Below are 14,836 nucleotides of genomic sequence, written 5' to 3' on the forward strand. Positions count from 1 at the left end.
ATGAATCGTACTTTTCCACAGGCCGCAGGGGTAGGAGTATAAAGGAGAGGGCAGTCAATTTAAAGGGGCTGTGTTTTTGTTTTTTGTTTTTTCCTGCTTCAGAAAATCCCAGTATGTTTTTTTATACAGCAGGAGTATAATGCCCATGATTTTATGAATTTCATTCTTCATTAATACAATCTACAAAAGTGTGGTTGATGGTACACCAGCAAATACTGTTAGCCGCCATTCTTTGCGAGCTGGAAAGCAGATGGGTGTCCCTCCCCCCTCCCCCCCCTGTCTCAGATACTTCGTGCTGGCTGGATCTGTGGCTCCTTATCTCTGTCCTGTTTTCCATCTTCACTTGGGAGATGGTTTACCTTTTGATTTCCTACAAGGCATTTGGTTTCCACAGGATGGGCCAAAGAGGACCGAGGCTTCCGCGTTCTTGCCAGAACTGCAGCAGGCTTTGGCCATGATAGAGGAGTTGATCAAGTCCTGTGAACTGGCTGTGGATCTGGCAGAGGTCACTGGATGTCCGGTATGTTATGTCCCATAACAGTTGTTAGAAGGTTTCCCTTGAGAGGCAGGCACAGTGTAAAGAAGGTAGGAGATGCTGTGGCCAAGTAGGAGAAACGATTTATGGTAAAGGAATTTGACTCTGGGAAAGTAGCCTACATCTGTCAACACACCTGTGCTCCGAGAGTCCCAGCAACCCCTCAGGGTTTTTAGGAATCTTGTGTTCCTCGTGGTCCAGAATGTTGAGCCTGACCCGTGCTCTGGAAAAACCCGGAACTCAGGGGCCAGAATATATATATAAGCAGGGGAAATTGCTAAAAGGGTTATTTATTTTGACTCCTGGCACTATTAAAATTTAAAGGATTTTCCTTCTTGATCAGATTTTCTCCATGAAAATTACTTTGAAAATGGGTGCTAAGTGAAGGTCTCACCCCATTTTACATCACAGATCCCAGAAGAGGCCCAACAAGCATGTATTATACTTGCCTTCATCCAAGTGGTTGAAGGAAAATACAAAGAGAGGTGATGCTGGGAAGTTGGGCCATCTCAGCTCTGGCATTTGTGTTATTCCTGAGCAGGCGGTTGTGGGCATTCCAGGCAAACCATCCTGTACGCTGTGCACTCGCCTTGGGACTGGAACATAAGTAATATTCATCTGGAACATAACGAGTATTCATAATCACTCTGAAGTGCTCTAGATTTTAGCTCAGGAATATTAGTTTTCTATCATTGTCATAACAAATCACCACGAGTCTGGTGGCTTAGAACAGCACTAATTTCTCATCTTATGATCCATGGGGCAGAACTACAACAGTCTCACCAGGGGCTAAAATCAAAGTGTCTGCCTTCCTTTTAGGAGACTCTAGGAGAGAATCTGTTCCTTGTCTTTTCCATCTTAAAAAACAACAACAAAAATCACCCACGTGTCTTGGCTGAGGGCCACTGCCTCACTTCAAAGCAGCAACATCGCATTCATTGAGTTCTCACATTGATTGCATCACTCCGACCCTTTCTTCTGCTTCTCTTTTGAAAGACTCTTGTGATTACATCGGACCCACCCAGATAGTCCATGATAATCTCTCCATCTCAGAGTGAGCAGATGAGCAACTTTGATTCCACCTGAAACATGTATCCTGACCTACTCTCAGATTCCAGGGATTAGGGCCTGGACCTCTTTGGGAGGCTATGCTTACTGTACAGGGACCAAGCATTCTGCATTTCAGATACTTTCCTTTTTTTTTTTTTTTTTTTTCCTGTGCACTTTTACCTATTTTTATTGAGGTCTGGGCAGATGAAATGACCTTTCTTATCTTTCCTTGTCATAAATTAAACCATGCAAATTAAGTAGGGGCAAAAATTGTGATCTTTTTCTTTCCTTCCTGGTATTTCTCTGGCCAGCATTTCAGAAACAGCCCCTGGGTTTGCTGTGACCCAGGCAGGGATGCTGTTTCTGTCCCTGGCACTCCAGCGCACTGTTTACTGCTGATGCATGATTCAGGAGGCTACTCATGAACCACACGCGGTGAGAACAGACCCTTTCCTTGGTATTAATTTTTCCTTCTTCAGCTGAAGTCAAGGAAGCAATTTGTTTAATCATTTGGGGACATCTTTCTGTTGTTTTCTTTTTATCTTTGACCATGTGTCAGCTGCCCCTATGAAATACCCATTTGCCTGAATCAAATGTTACACAGGGCAGGAAACTCCCAGCTGTTCCTCTGAATATAAGTAACATGAGAGGAGAAAGTTACGAGGAAAAAATGAATGAAACGTGTGTAGATAGCAATCTACTTTAATTTTCCTCCAAACGGCAAATCAGATGAATGAGTTTATAGAATTTTGGAGATTTTACAGCAAGTGCAAAGCATCTTTTTCCCCCCCCATGTGTCCTCAGAATGGCACCTTTGACATAAACTCTGTGCTTTCTTTTTTTGCTAAGGCTAACTTGCTTTACACCTTGTACATTAGCTAATTTATGACAGTTTTGTGTAATTCTATTGAATGATAGAGCAGGCATTGGAATTTTCAACTTTCTGCTTCAGCAACAGATCCATGGAAAGAAGTTAACTTGCCCAAGATCACACGGCCATCAGCTTGCACTGTGTCTTGGATCTCTTCACTCCCTAGCCAGGGTACCACCCTCTCCACATACTCTTCATCTGGTTCTGTTTAGAGTTTACTAACAACTCACCTACTACTAACTCAGATCCAATGAAACTGAGAGTCTGGGCCTCAGCTTTGTGGAACTTTATCACAAGGTGTTTGCCATCATGTGTTGTACGGGTGAATAAATCCAGCTTCACCTCTTAGTTTCTTTACTTGACATCCAATATTAACCTGGTTTTGTAAGGGAAAGAAATTGAACTTGAGTGGCTTGAGTGGATGACTTCATAATTAACGCAACGAGAGAAAAAAAATCCCTTCTGATATTTACATTTTCTCTTTGTGTATACTCAATTCTTGGCTTAATTGAATCACAAAAACTTTTTTTAAATTATTTTTTAAAGAAAGGTGGTTTTATGGAATACTGAGATTTAATTTACTTCCCTTTATTTGCCAAAAAAAAAAAAAAAAAAGTTTTCCCCTTTTCAATCCAATGTATAAAATAGAAAAACATTTAGAGTCCTTTTAAATCCTGAATTTCCAGGAACAAGTTTCAAAGTTGAATAGTAAAGGTTGAATAAAACATTTTAATATTCTGGAACAAAGTTCATAATTTATTAAAGGAAGTATTTTTATTGCGAGTTTATTGTGGGCTAGGCCCAGGTATTTTATTTCTATGTTATCTTAATGTCTCAATAGAATTGCCTTGCCCATCTTCACACCCTCACGACACCTCTAAGTGGAGTAAATGAGGATTAAATCATATTTAAGGCACCTAGCACCTTGCCTGGCGCCTGGTAGGTGCTGAATACAGGGCCCCAGGGGTGACTTATTTGGGTCCTTGATCAGACTGGGAAGGAAGGAACCCCTTTGCTTCTGGTGATTGTAATCTCGGCTTCTCCGTCCCACAGCTTCTGCTTTTCATTTCTGGACCAGGCTTTGTGCGGATTCACTTATCCAGATGTTTTCTGCTTCTTTGTGTAAGAAGCATATAGCTCTGTCACAGCCAAGAGTGAACACCTAGGCACCCCTGTCTTTATTGAGGCTAGCTTCCCTAGATTCTCTCTCTGCCAGATTCTTCTTTTGGCCCATGTGGTCACATGTAAAATTCTTATATCAGAGCTCTTGCCTACAAAATGTCCACACATGAAAATGGTAGCATTTGCTAGTTTATTTTTGCCATCATTTCCCATACGGAGGAGGGCTTTTCACTTGCTCATTTGTGTGGGGTGTACCCCCTAGTCTATCTCTGAGTTCACATCCATTAGATTCTTCAACACACCAAAGTGAGGGCCACACCATTATGTCACTGGTGGAAAAAACTGGTTGGGGGTATATTCATTTCCTGGAGCTGCCATGACACAACACACCACATATTGGGTGGCTTAAAACCACAGACATTTATTTTCTCACGGTGCTGAAAGTTAGAAATTCAAAATTGAGGTTCTCTCTGAGGGCTCTTCCTCCTTGCTCCTGTTTCTGGCAATGCGTGGCATTCCTTGGCTTTCAGCTACATCACTCCAATTCCTGTCCCTGTCTTCACGACTGTCTTCTATATGTGTGCGTCTCTGTGACTCTATTTCTTCTTCTCATAAGGACACCAGCCTTTGGGTTAGGGTCCACCCTAATCCAATATGACCAAATTTTAACTAATTACATCTGAGATTCTATTTTCAATACTGTCACGTTCTGAGGTCCCAGGTGGACATGAGTTTTGGAGGAAATGCTATTCACTGTATTAACTCCCTCATCGTACTCAGCGTCATGCCCCGCTCTCCCTACCCCCCCCCCCCCCCCCACCGCACTCACTAAATACCAATAAATGAATAAATACTTTCTAAGGGACAAATATCTGTAAGAGGTTGAGAGGTTGTGCACGAGGTCTCTGGCTTTGGGACCAACTACAGTCTGATTGGAAAGAAAGGGTATACATGGTTGAAAAGATGGCCCGGGTCATCCTTGGTCCCGCTCTGAGGACTCCCCTTGCCTGCTTCCCCTTGGCAGTGGTGGCCTCCACACAGACATGCATCCTGACCGTTTAATCCTATCAGGGCATGGTTCTGACAGAGTTTATGCAAGACGACCTGGAGGATATGCAGCTGTTTCAGCTAGACTCACACCCAGCAGTCAGCCCCAGTGACTTCCAGTGATGATGGACTTACTGGGAAAGTTGGCCGCAGAACCTCAGGTAGAGTCAGGACAGTGGCAGAGCCGAGCTCCCAGAGGTAGGAACTGGGCAACTCCAGGCTCCCCATCAGTTCTGGGGCCTTGGCCTGGAAGGGAGTTGGGGTTCTCACCTATGTGCTCTGCCTCTCCTCTCACCAGGCAATGACTGGGTCTGTCCATGCCTTTTCCTCTTCCTCATAGTTTCCGGTGACTCATCTTCCTTATCATTCATTCCACCACCTGCCCTCTGATAGAGCATCTCACAGCTGCAACCCCTGCTACTCACTGCCTCCTCCTCAGGTCTCTTCAGCTGAGACAAGGATCAGGTTGGCTGTTTGGCATCTTTTTCACATGAGGCCCCTGTGGTCAGGGGCTGACACCTCACTGGCCTCACATCCTTTGATCAGTTGCCTCCCAACATGCAAACGGCTGTGGCTGCAGGAGGGGTGAGGAGGAAAGGGCAGAGGTGAATAAGGACAGAAACATCGCTGTCCAGGGCTGCTGCTTTGGCCATGGCCTTGGCAGACACTTACTAAGGTAGCCCTGCCCTCTACAGGCCATTAGAGAGAGTACACCTGGGCTTGTTCACACCCCCATTGTTCTGGCCTCCTTTAGAATTGCTTTTACAGCTGTGCCTATGAAGTGATGTTCCACCTTCGCCAGATGTGTCCTTAGAAACTGCTTTACCTAAAATCCATTCATCCATCTATTCTGGGATGTGTTTGAGGGTGTGCTCAGTATTTGACTCAGTGACCCTGTATGAGGACGCGTGGGAGAAATTTCTCTCATGTCTCATTAACAGGAATCCGTGCGTTTCCTGAACAACTGGTTTGGGTATGTCTTGGGACATAATGATTCATATAACTCGCTGTGCTTCCCTCTGTGCAATCTGCTGGGAGGTCAGAGCTGAGTCTGCAGCAAGTGGACATGGCTTTATTGCATGGGTTTTATGTACAACCTTTTCATCTTTAAAAAAAAATTTTTTTTGCCCTAATTTCCTCAGTTATTTTCTGTCTGCAGGGGTGGGGAAAGTCCAGCCCACAGGCCATATGAGTCCTGGGAAATCTTTTGGTCTGGCCCTGCCAAGGCATTAGGGGTGAGTTAATTAAATGTTTGACCAAAGATAGCAGGCTAATTTTTAAGTTGATAATTTTGTATGGCCCACAAATGATGTTATAAATATCCAAATGGCCCTTGGCAGAGAAAGGTTCCCCACCCCTGCATTAGGTCGTATTAAGCTTTCTCCTTTCAGAACAAACCTCATGATCTCAGGTTCTCATAGACATGAAGCAGATGTTAGCTAGCAGATGGAGCACTTGGGTTATCCGAGATCCACGGTGCAGGAAAAAATTCTGTCTCTTCTGAGCATAATTCCCATGTCAATCGCTTGCCCTCATTAGGTAGTGTCATGTCTCAGAAACAAAGATGAGGACATGGAATTCTGCTAGCTAAAATGAATTACAAGACAACACCTCAGAGTCCCGGTATCTTTAGTTCCAGTATATACAACGTGCTCACGTATGTGTATTCCCTTGTGCTGCTGAGCTATTTCCTGATGTAACGGAGTGGTGTCGGCATGCTCAGTGAAGCTTACAAGGTTGCAGTTTTGATTGAGTGGCAGATTGGCCTGAGTGGCATTTCTAAGGTCGTGGACCTCGAATAAGCATGATTTCTCCTTTGAAAACAGACCCCTCCGCCTTCTTTCCCTGGCGAGTCATTGAGCAGCTTCGCTTTGTGTGTGTCTGTGATCCTTAAAGGAGGACATCCGAGAACTGGGCAGGCTGCTGAGGCGCGGCGCGTTCAGCGTCTGGACAGTGCACAAGGAGCGCTCCAAGATGAAGGGTTTCATTCGGTTTAAGCCCAGCCAGAGGCAGCTCTATCTATTTGAGAGGGGAATCGTGTTCTGCAAGATACGGATGGAGCCCAGTGACCAGGGCCCGGCCGCTCATTACAGCTTTAAGAAGTCTGTGAAGGTAAAGGGCTCCTGTCGCACCTGGGGGTCCGCACACCCTATGGAGAGAAACGCAGTGATCTGACTTCACAGACAGGAAACTGTAGCATAGAGAGGTGAGGCTCACTTGCCAAATGCCACACAACAGAGCCAGAATCCACACCCAGGTCTGACTCCAGAGTCAGGGCTTGGAATCAGTCAGTAGACAGGGCAGAGCTGGAGCAGAGGGGATTTTGTGCTAAGTAGAGGGAAGGGACCTATTTCCTCCGGGCACAGGATGAGAGACTTGGTGATTAGAGCCTGTGTTACGGAAGAGATGATCTTTGCTTAAAGGTTGCGGCTACCGCTCTACTGATAGAAAGATACAGTCTGTTATCCTCTGAAACAGATGAGGCAGTTGGCTCTGTACCAGATTGTGTTTTACGCTCCTTGGAGCCATTAAGAGAAGACAGCAAAAACACTTGGAAGGAAGATGGAAGAAGAGAGACATCAGGGGTAGAAAGGATTAGGGTAGCTGACAGTGACAAGTTTGAAATCAGAAAATGATGGGTTGGAAATTTTTCTTCTTTCTTTATAACAGTGGACAACACTTTCAATTCACCAACTTGAAAGGGGGAGCAACAGAAAGTTTGAACTTGTCAACCGAAATGGACTTGAGAAATACATCCTGCAGGTAAAGCTTGGGTCTTCCCCAGAGGGGTGCCCGTGGCTTGAAAAGTGTTTTCTATCATCATTTGTTCTAACTCGGTCCCCCAGAGAATGAAAGCGCTGTGCAATTCATCCTCCAGGTGATCTGATACTCATAGTGTTTTCTTATCTGTAATTGCAGGCAGCTTCCAAAGAAATCAGAGATTGTTGGTTTTCGGAAATAAGTAAATTATTGATGGAACAACAAAACAATAATAAAGGTAGGGTTACCCTTGCTGACTTTAGTCTGGAGAGTTATACTGTTTCCGACCTTGTGGCGAGTGTGCAGTTTGGAGATATTGTTAAAGAAAATAGTTTGCCAGGAAAATAACTGTAGCCACACTTTTGAGTATCTGGAAGGTAAAGGGCTTGCTTTAGATGGTGTGCGTTTTTTGTGGTTGTGTATGTGTGTGGCTCTTGTAGTTGTGTTCCCCCTTATACGTAATTGCCAAGATTAACTTTCTCAATCCAATAGCCCAAAGCCACCCCAGAAATTGTTCATGGAAATTTAAATGGCCAATACGACTTTCAGAAGCTGTACTACTTTTTTAAAAAAATTGAAATATAATTATTATACAATTCACTCTCTTAAAGTGTACAAATCATTGGGGTTTAGTCTATTCATGAGGTTGTGCAACCATCGCCGCGTGACAAATTCCAGAATATTTTCACCCTCCCTCCCCCCGCAATAAAACCATGTACCATTAACACCCGTTCCCCATCTCCTCCCTCCAGCCCCTGACAACCACTGATTTACCTTCTGTCTCTATGTACATTTTTATTCTGGACATTTTATATAAATGGAATCAGATAAAATGTGGCACTTTCTGTCCAGTTTCATTCAGCCTAATTTTCTCAGTATCCATCCCTGTTGTAGCATGAATAAGTGCTTCACTTTTTTCCACAGGTGAATAATAGTAGTGTATTGTATGGACATACCATATTTGTTTATCCATTCACCTGTTGACGGATAGTTGAGTTGTTTTTACTTTTGGGATATTGTGCATAATGCTGCTATGGAAACTTGTGTACATGTCTTTGTGTGATCCTATGTCATCAATTCCCTGGGTTCTATATGCCGGGCCATATGGTAACTCTGTGTTAACTTTCTAAGGAAGTTAAACAATTGCCTCCACTCATTTTCTATAAATGCCCCGGGGGAAAGGCTTTTTACACTAGCCAAGCTTTGAATTGGACCTAATAAAGACAAATTTGCAATGAGGGTATCGCAAGGAAACCCCAGACAAAGGAATAATGACAGTTCTCTGAGATGAGACTTTGAAGGAGCTCCTGTCCTGTGCTGCCCCTCCTGTGGCAGCCAGATTGCTAAAGCTCATCATGATTGCTAAAGCTCACAACGATTGCAGGTCCTTGGTGTCCAAGGCTGTCACCAAGAGTCGGGGGCAGAATGGGACAGGGCAACTAAAACACCACACAGCTCGCTGTTCACACTGAAATGCAGCCATTTCTCTTAAATCAATGCTGTCTGGAATGCTGTCCGCCTTTGTTTGACTCCCAGTGTTCTGAAAATACAGTTTCTGGCTACTTTGCCAGTTTTTTCCGTGCTTTCATGTGGAGTTTTTGGAAGAATATAATACTTTTTGCACCATTTTCACAAATGTCACTTGCTGTAGTCCTTTTAATAATTAAAAGTCATCTTTGAGTGGGCTTCACCCTGTCACTTTTTTTTCCCAATATACCCTCATTACAGCAGGGATATTTTAGAGAACAATCCACAAGTTTCATCAATTGAGTTTTAATATTTCCTTTAGGTAATGTTGCTAGGGTTAAGAAATGTGGATCTCATATGGAAAATCTGTTTCCTATCATTTATACTGGCAATGTTGTTCTGTACTTGGTAAGGAAAATTATATAAATACTAGGGGCCCGGTTCACAAAATTCGTGCACTGGGGTGGGGGGGTCCCTCAGCCCAGCCTGCCCCCTCTCACATACTGGGAGCCCTCAGGGGATGTCCTACTGAGGCGACCGGGCTGATCAGGGGATGTCACCAGCCCCATCACCCCACTGCTGCAGCCACTGCCAGTCACTGCAACCACCAAGGTGTTTTCATCAACACGGACTCCAGTCCCTTCACCATGAAAAAATGACAACTTTCTTTAGGCATTTTCAAGATGTGTCTTTCATAGGATATGACATTTCTTTCTTTCTTTTTTTTTTTTTATCCTCACCTGAGGATATGTTTCCATTGATTTTTAGAAAATGTGGAAGAGAAAGGGAAAGACAGAGAGAAACATCAAAGTGAGAGGAAACAAGTGATTGGTTGCCTCCTGCATGAGCCCTGACGTGGGCCCCAGCCAGGGAGGAGCCTGCAACCTAGGTACAGGCCCTTGATCAGAATCGAACTGAACCCTGCAGTCGGCAGGCCGAGGCATTATCCACTGAGCCAAACCAGCTAGGGCAGGATATGACATTTCTTAGCCCTCCAGCAGCAGACCTTTGTTTTTTTCTCCAGGAATGTGGTGGAAAAACCCTAGATCACCTTTTTGGATTCTTATACCCAAGTTACTAAGAATATTACCAGTGGCAAGCAGGGAGCTTAGCCAATGAGCGGTCAGAAAAGGTATTTCCTCTATAGTTCACACCAATTGCCTCTGATCTCTGGCTCCACCCCTGCCAAGGCCTAAAGCCTCTGGGCCTGGGCAGGGGCCCCCCTGCTCCCTCCGATTGCCCTGCTCCATCCCTGCCCAGGCCCCAAGCCTCTGGCCGAGCCTTGGGTCCTGAGGCTTGGGGCCTGGACAGGGGACCCTCAGCTCCCTCCTGTCGCCCAGCTCCGCCCCTGCCCAGGAGCCCCCTGGCTCAGGCCCTTCCCAGGTTGCTCAGGACCCATAGGGGCCTACCTCAGAGTGACCTGGGTGCTGAGAAAGTTCCCGGGACCCAGGCTGCTGGGCGCCTATGTATGCAAATTAACTTCCATCTTTGTTGGAGGTTAATTTGCATACTCACTCTGATTGGCTGTGGGTGTAGCGGAGGTATGGTCAATTTACATGTTTGTCTATTATTACGTATGATGAAAAGATAAGCTTTGTCTCTGGAGATTTAACAGGAATGCAACCATTTCATATCCTTTCTGTGTCTGCTTTGATCGTCAGGTGGTCAGGAGGAAGCGAGGGTGAGTGTGCGTCGTGTAGAAAAGATACGTTAAGAAGTGTGATTGGAAAACCACCACGTCGGTTTTCTGTCACAACCAAGCGACACAGTTCTTGATTTAAACTGTAGGCCTCTGCCAGGAAATAGTAACAAGAGTACATAATTGATTTTAAATTATATAAGTATAAGATGGGGGAAACTATGACTTACATTTGTCTTTGAACTATTAATATCATACTAAATATACTATACTAAATATATATATTAGAGGCCCAGTGCATGAATTCATGCACAGGTGGGGTCTGGCCAGCCTGGCCAGGGGGAGGGGACATGGGCGGTTGGCCAGCCTGCCTGCTGGTCGAACTCCTGATCGAGGGGACAATTTGCATATTAGCCTTTTGTTATATAGGATATGTCCTAAGTGGCCAGATTATTATTTGTTCAGAGATCATAATAATCTGGCCACTCAGTGTATTTTATGGTAATTGAGTATGAGTGCAAGAGGCATAAAATAGAAAGCTGTAACACCCCTAGTAGAAAAAGTTACTGTTTTCCCCAGAAACAACGTTCTAGTCACACGATTGTTCCAGAAACCCTTCCTCCCAAAGACCAGTGTTTCACAGAGGTTGGTTTAAGGACAACCTGCATTAGAATGACTAGGAGGGCTTGTTACAAATGCAGCTTTCTGGGTCCTTCCCCAGATCTGGGGAATTAGAATAGTGAGGGTTAATGTCTAGGAATATGCATTTTATCTTATTGAAGTTTCTGGACAGAGACCTTAAACAACTGTTTTTAAAACAGTTTTATTGAGGTATCATTAACATAATAAATGCACATATTTAAAGTATACAGTTTGATAAGTGTTGACATATATACAAACCTCTGAAAGCAGGAACACCATCAAGATAATGAACACATCACCCCACAAAGTTTCCTTGTGCTTTAAAAAAAAAAAAAAAAAATATATATATATATATATATATATATATATATATATATATATATGTATTTCAGAGAGGAAAGGAGAGGAAGAGATATATATATATATATTTCAGAGAGGAAAGGAGAGGAAGAGAGAGATATATATATATTTCAGAGAGGAAAGGAGAGGAAGAGAGAGACAGAAACATCAAAGATGAGAAAGAATCATTGATCGCTGCCTCCTGCACACCCCCTACTGGGGATTGAGCCTGCAACCCAGGCATGTGCCCTGACCAGGAATCGAACTGTGACCTCCTGGTTCATAGGTTGATGTTCAACCACTGAGCACCATTGGCCGAACTCGTGCTTCTTTTTTATTAGCTTTCTCCTGCCCCTTCCTCACCTCCCACTGCTTTTCAGGTGATCACTGATTTTTCTGTCACTATAGATTAGTTTGAATTTTCTAGAATTCCATAAAGAGAATCATATAACATGTGCTTTTTTTTGGACTGGTTTCTTTCACTCAACATACTTATTTTGAGATTCACTCATGCTTTTTAGTGTAACTATAGTACATTACTGTGTAGTATACTCTTGTTTGGATATACCCCAATTTCTTTATCCATTTACCTGTTAATGAACATTTGGTCTGTTTCCACTTAAGGGGCTATTTTGAATAACACTGTTATGAACATTCAAGTACAAATCTTTTGTGAACATATGTTTTCATTTCTCTCAGGTAAAATGCTTAGGCCATGTGGCAGGTGCATGTTTAACTTTCTAAGAAATTGCTGAACTGTTTCCTTATATTGTCACAGCAGTGTATGGGAGTTTCACTTGCTCCCCCCATCCTCACCAACACTTGGTATTGTTAGTCTTTTTAACTTTAGCTTTCTAATAGATGTGTAGTGGTTTGTCATTGGGATTTTAATTTGCTTTTTCCTAGTGACTAATGGTTGAGCATCTTTTCGTGTGCTTCTTTGCCATCCAAATATCTTCTTTGGTGAAGTGTCTGTTCGAATCTTTGCTCATTATTTTCTTACTAGTGGCCTGGTGCACAAAATTCCTGCATGGAGGTGGGGGGGTCCCTCAGCCTGGCCTGCACCCTCTCCAATCTGGGATCCCTCTCGCAATCCAGAACCACTGGCTCCTAAAGCACTCACCTGCCTGCCTGCCTGATGCCCCTGACTGCTCCCCTGCTGGCCTGATGGCCCTAACTGCTCTCCCCTCCTGGCCTGATCCCCCTAACTGCCTATCTGCTCTCCGCTCCTCTCCATGCCTTCAGACCCCGGAGCAGGAGTGCTGAGAGCTCTCCGCCAAGGCCCCGCCCCCGTCCTGATGCCCCCCCCCTCCGCAGAGAGCCTGTCGTGACACCCCCCTCCAGCCTCATGTCCTGGTGACACAAGTCCCTGCCCCTGTCCCCACCCACCAGCTCCTGTGCATGAGTACCTTTGACCGGTTGTGACTGGGACACTGTTAGAACCAATTAGCATATTACCTCTTTATATATATATATATAGAAGAAGATGAGTTTTGAGAGGTTTTTTTTTTTATTTCTTAGATACAAGTCCTTTATTAGATATTTGTTTTGCAAATATTGTTTTTTCAGTGTGTGGCTTATCTTTTCGTTCTCTTAGTAGTGCCTTTTGAAGAACACAAGATTTTAATTTTGATGAAATCCAGTTTTAAAAAATGTATGCATCATATTTTTGATGTTGTGCCTAAGAAATCTTTGTCTAATGGTCACAAAGATTTTCTCCTATGTTTTCTCTTACAAGTTTTATAGTTTAAGGTTTACATTTAAGTGTCTGGTCCGTTTTGAGGTTTTGTTGTGTTGTCAGTGTATGGTGTGAAGTGTGGATTAAAGTCCAGTTTTTGCTTATTTAAGGCCAGTTGTTCCATTACCATTTCTCCAGCTGACTTTGTGTAAGTGCACCTATTTCTGGATGCTCTGTTTGGTTCACGGATCTACTGTCTATCTTGACAGCAATACCTTGATTACTATTTTGATTAACTGTAGCTTTCTAATAAGTCTTCAAATAGGATCATTTGAGTTTTTTTAAATACATTTTTTTTTTATTGATTTCAGAGAGGAAGGTAGAGGGAGAGAGAGATAGAAACACCAATGATGAGAGAGAATCATTGATTGGCTACCTCTGGCACACCCCACACTGGCGATCAAGCCCGAAACCTGGGCATGTGCCCTGACTGGGAATCGAACTGCGACCTCCTGGTTCATAGGTCGAAACTCAACCACTGAGCCATGCCTGGTTGAGCAATCATTTGAGTTTTTCAACTTTGTTTCTCCTTTTAAAGGTTGTTTTGGCTATTCCATATCCTTTACATTTCTGTATATATTGTAGGATTAGCTTATCAATTTCTGCAGGAAAAATGCTCACTAATATTTTAATTGGGATTGTGTAAAATCTATAGGTCAGTTTGGTAAGAACTGACATCTTTGCAATATTGAGCTTAATCTACAATTTAGATTTTAACTGAATTGCCCTATCCTGACCTGAAGAAAAAGACACGTTTGTTATGAGGACATGGTATTTATCCAGGTAACAGTTTAGAAGCACATTTTTCAAATCCTCTTCAGTGCTAGCACTGTGCTCCCTAAGTTGTCACAGCAGTGTACGTGAAATCTAGATAAGAAGCAGCACCAGAACCTAGCATGTCATTTAGATTGAAAACAAAACAAAACAAAAAACTGCTGAACGGAAAGACAGACTCAGAGGTGTGGTCCCAGCCCCTTCTTTTCACAGACAGGCATCGGAGAGTCCATTTCACACAATGTTCCAGCAGCAGAACCAGGTCTTCTGAGCATGGCTCATCGTGCAGGGTCGGTTGCAATGTTACTGTGAGTCAGCCAACAGCGAGAGCTCTAGGAATTCGCAAGGGCCCTCACGCCCTGTGTGTGAGCAGGAGCAGGGCCGTGGGCTGGTCCCTGAGAAAAGACAAGACTCCAGGGGCAGAACACAGACTCGGGCATCAGGGAACAGGGGAGGGTTGGAAGGTTCTAAGATTAGGAATACCAGGACCGTACATCTGTCCAGCACTTCACAAAGCCCTGACACATACAACCTTATCCCCCCAGTTCATTCATGCACTGCTCTACACCACCTGTCACCCAGGCATACAGGGGCCCCAGCCACACGGGCCGCTATGGTGGCAGGAAGGACACAGCAGCCTCTGAGGATGTGGAGACAAGGCCTCTGGAGACAGAGGAACTGGGGGAGTCAGATAGGGCTTGGGCAGGGACGAGTAGCGTGTGGCCTGATGGGTGGGACACAACAGTGGGACAATTCAAGGAGGGAGGCAGGCTCTGTGGTTTGGGACAGCCGCTTCATTTGTGGCCTGACTACCTGTGACCAGAAGGCCTAGGGAGATGGCGGGAAACATCA

The 14,836-nt window shown here is 44.1% G+C and overlaps 1 protein-coding gene across 7 annotated transcripts in view; it reads left to right on the forward strand.

Annotated features, from left to right (window-relative positions):
• MCF2L2 (MCF.2 cell line derived transforming sequence-like 2) overlaps window positions 1–14,836 on the forward strand; it is a 204,964-nt gene that overhangs the window by 166,668 nt on the left and 23,460 nt on the right. For all 7 annotated transcript variants that reach the window (XM_080653993.1, XM_080653995.1, XM_080653996.1 and 4 more), the window contains 4 exons: window positions 395–520; window positions 6,522–6,737; window positions 7,296–7,388; window positions 7,545–7,623. In XM_080653993.1, the coding sequence (XP_080510119.1) occupies window positions 395–520; window positions 6,522–6,737; window positions 7,296–7,388; window positions 7,545–7,623 (514 nt within the window). The remainder of the gene's footprint in view (window positions 1–394; window positions 521–6,521; window positions 6,738–7,295; window positions 7,389–7,544; window positions 7,624–14,836) is intronic.

Source organism: Plecotus auritus (genome assembly GCF_963455305.1).
Source record: "Plecotus auritus genome assembly, chromosome: 2".
Taxonomy (NCBI): domain Eukaryota; kingdom Metazoa; phylum Chordata; class Mammalia; order Chiroptera; family Vespertilionidae; genus Plecotus; species Plecotus auritus.